The 5,818-nt window shown below is 39.6% G+C and overlaps 1 protein-coding gene across 1 annotated transcript; it reads right to left on the reverse strand.

The window, feature by feature from the left end:
- Positions 1-236: 236 nt before the first annotated feature.
- LOC106398336 (phosphoglucomutase, chloroplastic-like) lies at positions 237-4,809 on the reverse strand. The gene is made up of 22 exons (XM_013838912.3): positions 4,358-4,809; positions 4,230-4,295; positions 3,760-3,804; positions 3,603-3,695; positions 3,473-3,525; positions 3,320-3,371; positions 3,169-3,237; positions 2,978-3,046; positions 2,737-2,859; positions 2,596-2,648; positions 2,419-2,497; positions 2,267-2,331; positions 2,125-2,192; positions 1,926-2,044; positions 1,765-1,839; positions 1,556-1,671; positions 1,208-1,349; positions 1,053-1,134; positions 928-974; positions 761-838; positions 552-657; positions 237-469 (listed from the first exon to the last, which is right to left on the reverse strand). The coding sequence occupies exons 1-22, from the start codon at positions 4,739-4,741 to the stop codon at positions 402-404; spliced, it is 2,052 nt and encodes a 683-aa protein (XP_013694366.2). The 5' UTR covers positions 4,742-4,809; the 3' UTR covers positions 237-401.
- Between the last annotated feature and the right edge of the window lie 1,009 nt (positions 4,810-5,818).

Genomic DNA, 5,818 nt, shown 5'->3' on the forward strand with positions numbered 1-5,818 from the left:
GGACAGACCAGTGAAGAGGATGTATGGAAGATATAAATAATTGAGTTGAAACATCCAATTACAAGCAGCCTAAGAGACGACTGTTCTCATCACAAAGTGGTCCGGATGGTAGCAAATGATTACATACACCGAGAAAACAAATCTTAAAATGGACTTTGGTTCTCATACCAAATATCTTCCAATAAGCAGTTCATTTCCTAGACATAGTCATGAATCATCGAACATGACTCGACCAATGAAAGAAAATATATCCTTTAGACGTATCAAGTTATATATATGTTACATAGATAAGCAGTTCATTGCTCTGGAAATTTCGAATAAAAACATGGCAGACAAAACTGAAGTCAGGAACCCAACTCGCCTTTCATAAGGACCATGTGACACAGAATAGTTTTTTTCCCTCATGTAATGACAGTGGGCTTCTCCCTCCCTGTAAACTCCTTCAGCTTTGATACAGACAATGCAAGATCTGTAGCATGAAACCAAGAATAAATCATTACTAAACTCATGACTGACATTTTTATGTCAAACGAAAAAAAACAGGAACGAGCCTATCAAAGGTTTTAGAGCTATCTGTGCATCCACATCATGCTTTGAAACGTCTGGCTCAAACTGTTCAATGTATATTCGAACCGTGGCACCAGCTGAACCAGTTCCCTGGAACCAAAAAAAAAAATATAATATATATATAAGGACAATGTGTTAGGGGACAATGAGTCTCTCTGTACATATGAAACTCTTAATATGATTTAAAACATACGGATAAACGAAATATGATTCTGGATCCATCCGTGAAGACAAACCGAACACCTTGCTTGGATGCAACACTTCCATCAACCTGCCCACAATTATATAAACTTTCCCATAAAAGGTATGTACAGGCATGGTTGGATCCCCATAATCAATATTATTTATTATCAGACTTACAGGGTCCGTGTATGAAAAGTCATCTGCAAACTGGAGGACATAGTTTCCTGAGAGATGAAAATTGGTATGAACATTTGAAATAAATTAATTTAAGTACGGCCAAAAAGAACTAGGTTGAACCTAACCATAATTTTCACCGGCCTTGCTCTTAGCCACGATATCTCTAAGATATTCGATCATTTTATTGGCTCCTTCAGATTCACATTCCTGATTCAACAGTCATGGAAAAAATAAAGTTAATTATTTTGAGACCTGTTACAAAAATCATACACAATCTTACTTCATAGTCGTATCTGGAAAAAAAGTTCCTTCCATATGTCGCCCAGTACTCGTTCACAACATCTGCAACAGAAACCAACTTCTCCCCTGGTTTCTTGTCCTTGTTGCGATGAGCTAGGATCGAAAGCCACGCTAATACAGCCCTGTCATTTAAGGTTAAGAGTCATTCTAAAATGTGAGTTTATAAAGAAATGCGAGTAGGGAACAATTCCGAGTGACACCTTAAACCTAATTTTTAAATGATGAAGTAAAGACGACCATCTCGATAATCTTCATACATTGCATCAAGATTGTCATGTCGCATATTCACAAAGTTTCTATCTAGCATTAGGTTTAAGAAAGAGCGTACCATATGCCATCCTTCTCACGGATGTGATCAGAACCTGTGCCAAAGCTCTCTTCTCCACAGATTGACAATTTTCCAGCATCCATAAGATTCCCAAAAAATTTCCATCCGGTGGGAACCTACAAGTACATTATCAAGAAATATATCATGATCATTTATCTGGTTGTACACCTGAAAAAAATAAAACATATGTTGACTAAAAACTGATTTACCTCGAAGAAAGGAAGCTTCAACTTCTCGGCAACACGATCCAGAGCACCACTAGTTGGCATAGAACGTGCTAGACCCTGAGAATAAGATTAACATCCATTAACTTTAACCGGCATTATATCTAAGAAAATGATGAAATAGAACTTATGCATAGCAATCTCACCTTAGGACCAGCACGGAAATATGGAATTGCTTCTTGTGCATTGGCTGCAATGATAGCAACAGAGTCTGAAGGAGTGACAAAGAATTTGTTTCCTAAGACCATATTTCTGTCACCATCACCTGTCAGAAAAAAAAAAACTATTACAGTAACTATGCTAAACGAACCAGAACAATGGAAAGATGTATGTCCACAATCATACCATCACTTGCTGCTCCGAAATCAGGTCCATCGTCACGATACATGACATCAACCAAATCCTTTGCGTATCTGTATGTAAGAAGGTTTATAGAGGTTATATACCAAGTGAGTATTGTCAAACATCTCTGACGTTTGTTTCTTACGTCAAATTAGGATCTGGATGGCCATGCCCAAAATCTTCCAGGGGAACTCCGTTGGAAATTGAATCCTACAATATATAATTTACATCAATCATCTGAAAATTCTAAAAGTTCAAAAACAAAATGTAACATTTATCTTAATGTCCAAGACATACCGGTTTGGCTCCAAGATTATCGACAAAAATTGGTTTCGCATAAGCACCAGTAACAGCATGCATGGCATCAAACATGAACCTAAAGGCAAAGCAAAGAAACAACAACAAAAACATCAGCACCTAAAAAGAAGACACTGAAAACTTCTAGCCTATTTGGCTCTAGATGTAAGAACATACCCAAAATCTGATCTTGAAAGAAGACCTCTAATGAGATCAAAGTCAAACACATCCTGCATAAAACACCATGGACCTATTCAGTGTCAAAGCATACCAAGATCATAACAATGAAATAGAAAACGCATGGGAGTATATTCTTACCTCCATGAGCTCCAAGTAATCGGAAACAGGATCTATAACTTCCACACTGAAATTCCCATATTTAGTAACTCCAACATGAGAAAGATCAATGTCGGGAATCTCTGCCACCTTAATCTCAGAGATCTAAAATGTGTAGCAGAGACTTGATCATTAAACAAAAAAAAAGAGAGAGAATACAAAAGTGATCATCAAGGGAAAACATAGCTAGAGAGAGCTCAAGCAAACTTAAGCAGATACTTACTGAAAGTGTATTTCCATAAATTTTGTCAGTAATGGATTCAGGAGCTGGCTGACCACTGCTGTAATTGAACTGGAAATTAATATAACGATCAGATAAGTTAGGTGATTCATCATCATCGTCTAGAAATATTATCAAGTATAATTCATCGTTGTTCAAGACAGAAATCTCCACACATGCCACTGATAATTCACCTTGATACCCCAGTCATATTCAGGTCCACCAGGATTATGACTTGCACTCATAATAAATCCTCCATTTGCCTGTGAGAATAATTATCAGTATGAGTTGTGGGGAAAAATGATGTTGAGCTCTCTCTAAGAAGAAATAAATAGAAACGATTACCTTTCGTTTCCTGATTACAGCGGAAACCGCTGGGGTTGACAAAATGCCTTCCCTACAAGTATTACGTTTAAGGTTAATCTGATGCCAAAGTTTCATTCGTATAAACAATGGTACCAATCTTTCAAGAAACTTTAAATGGGTAAGGAAACAAACTGTCCGACTAAAATTTTTCCAACTCCATTCCCAGCGGCAATTTTGATTATGATCTGCAAGAAAAGCGTAGGGCTTGAAGAATGAAATGAGTAGAGAGTAAGATAACTTTTGGAAGGGATTGAAAAATAACCTGGGAGGCCTCTTTGTTGAAGTAACGACCATCACCTCCTAAAACCAATGTGGCGTCCTTATAGTCCTCCAGGGGCAATGAATTAAACAGTGCCTAAAAACCACAAGAAGATTAGCAAAAGTCACCCTTTCAGAATAGCAATCGAAGTAAGCAGCACCTGGATCCAGTTGGCTAGGTAATTATCTTGCATGAAAACTTTCACCTGCATTCATGAAAATTCGAGACTTAACTTGGCTCTTCAACACCAAACCAATCACATACACTACAAGGCTTTGGATAAATTAGACAACAGTTATGTTCGTTTGGTTGCCGCAGTTTTCGGCGTCAGCGTCGGCGTCAATGAAAATAGTTGTTGTTAGTTTTGTAGATGCCGACGCCGATGCAGTTTAAATCACAGACGCAGATTTTTTCGACGATCGACGCGAGGATGCAGCAGCGTTTAGACGCCGAAGCAGTACCGGCCTCAATGAAACGAACAAGAATTTATTAAAAAAATTGACGCCGACGCAGTGGCAGGTAGCTGCGTCAACCAAAGGAACAGGACTAACAAGTAGGAATGGTAGTATGATCACAAAAACGCTTGGTAAGACCCTAAAAAACCAATGAGTGAGTAAGTAAGACTAGGACCTTCTTGCGGAGGCCGCTAGTTCCAGTCTTCTGCCCCTCGATAGGCTTCGTCGGCAACGATTTGATCTGTGAAAACGAATTCAGAAAACTATCATTCGGATGGATTCAGAGGGAAAGAGATAATAAACCTCAATGCTTTCGCTTCCGGCGATGATAGGACCAGACGATGCTGCTGTAACCGATCGCAAACGCGAATTCGGCTTGGCTCTAAGGTGAGTCCCGGAAGATAAGAGAGAAGAGTGCGACGACGACGATGATGAAGAAGAAGGCCACAGCGGCGAGTACTTAGCGCCGGCGAATCTAGAAAGGAGAAAAACGGTGTCGAATCTCGCATAGGTCGACGACATTGCTGAGATTGGCTCAGGCCGCGAGTATTGGTACTCGGGAAAGTGTGCGTTTAAGAGTGAGTGAGAGAGAGAGAGAGAGAGAGAGAGAGAGAGAGAGAGAGAGAGAGAGAGAGAGAGAGAGAGAGAGAGAGAGAGGTGAAGATCGCAAGTGTAGGATTGCCACATGTACTTGCTTCACTTATCTAGAGACACTATTTTTTTTTTCTTTTTCTTTTTATTCTTCTGTGTTTCAAGTTTCGATGAAGGAAGGATCCACCTCATCTACTTATTCGATGGTATATTCTACTCTCTTTTTTTGTCGACTTTTTTTTTTTTTTTTGTAAAATGTTAAATTATTATATCAACTTTTTATTTTTTGACAAAGACACAGAGAATACAAACAGCAGAATGCAGAAATGAAATCTAAACAGAGCATTTAGTGAACAAGTAGATTCTATTACGACAGACTGAGACCGTAGAGGCGAACTGGAGTTAGCGTAGCATCGATGGCCCAAAGAGAAAGGATAAGCGAACTGAGACCTCAGTTGCCGCGAGTTCTCGGAGAAAAAGGCTGTTCAAACATTGAAGCAACGGAAAACCCTACAGCTTCCGAGAATCCCAATCATTAATACCATCACAAAGAAACACATCACGGGACCGCCAAGATGTTCGAAATCGCCTCACCGACAGCACGAAGAAGAATCCACTAACAGGCGGTGCCGTCGTTCGAGACTGAGATTGGAGATTGCTGTCACCAAACCTCTAATCCCGGGACCGTATACACCTTCCGAGAATTGGAGGTCCTCATCTACTTATTCGATGGTATATTCTACTCTCTTTTTTTGTCGACTTTTTTTTTTTTTTTTGTAAAATGTTAAATTATTATACCAACTTTTTATTTTTTGACAAAGACACAGAGAATACAAACAGCAGAATGCAGAAATGAAATCTAAACAGAGCATTTAGTGAACAAGTAGATTCTATTACGACAGACTGAGACCGTAGAGGCGAACTGGAGTTAGCGTAGCATCGATGGCCCAAAGAGAAAGGATAAGCGAACTGAGACCTCAGTTGCCGCGAGTTCTCGGAGAAAAAGGCTGTTCAAACATTGAAGCAACGGAAAACCCTACAGCTTCCGAGAATCCCAATCATTAATACCATCACAAAGAAACACATCACGGGACCGCCAAGATGTTCGAAATCGCCTCATCGACAGCACGAAGAAGAATCCACTAACAGGCGGTGCCGTCGTTCGAGACTGAG

Source organism: Brassica napus, chromosome A10 (assembly GCF_020379485.1).
Source record: "Brassica napus cultivar Da-Ae chromosome A10, Da-Ae, whole genome shotgun sequence".
Classification (NCBI taxonomy): domain Eukaryota; kingdom Viridiplantae; phylum Streptophyta; class Magnoliopsida; order Brassicales; family Brassicaceae; genus Brassica; species Brassica napus.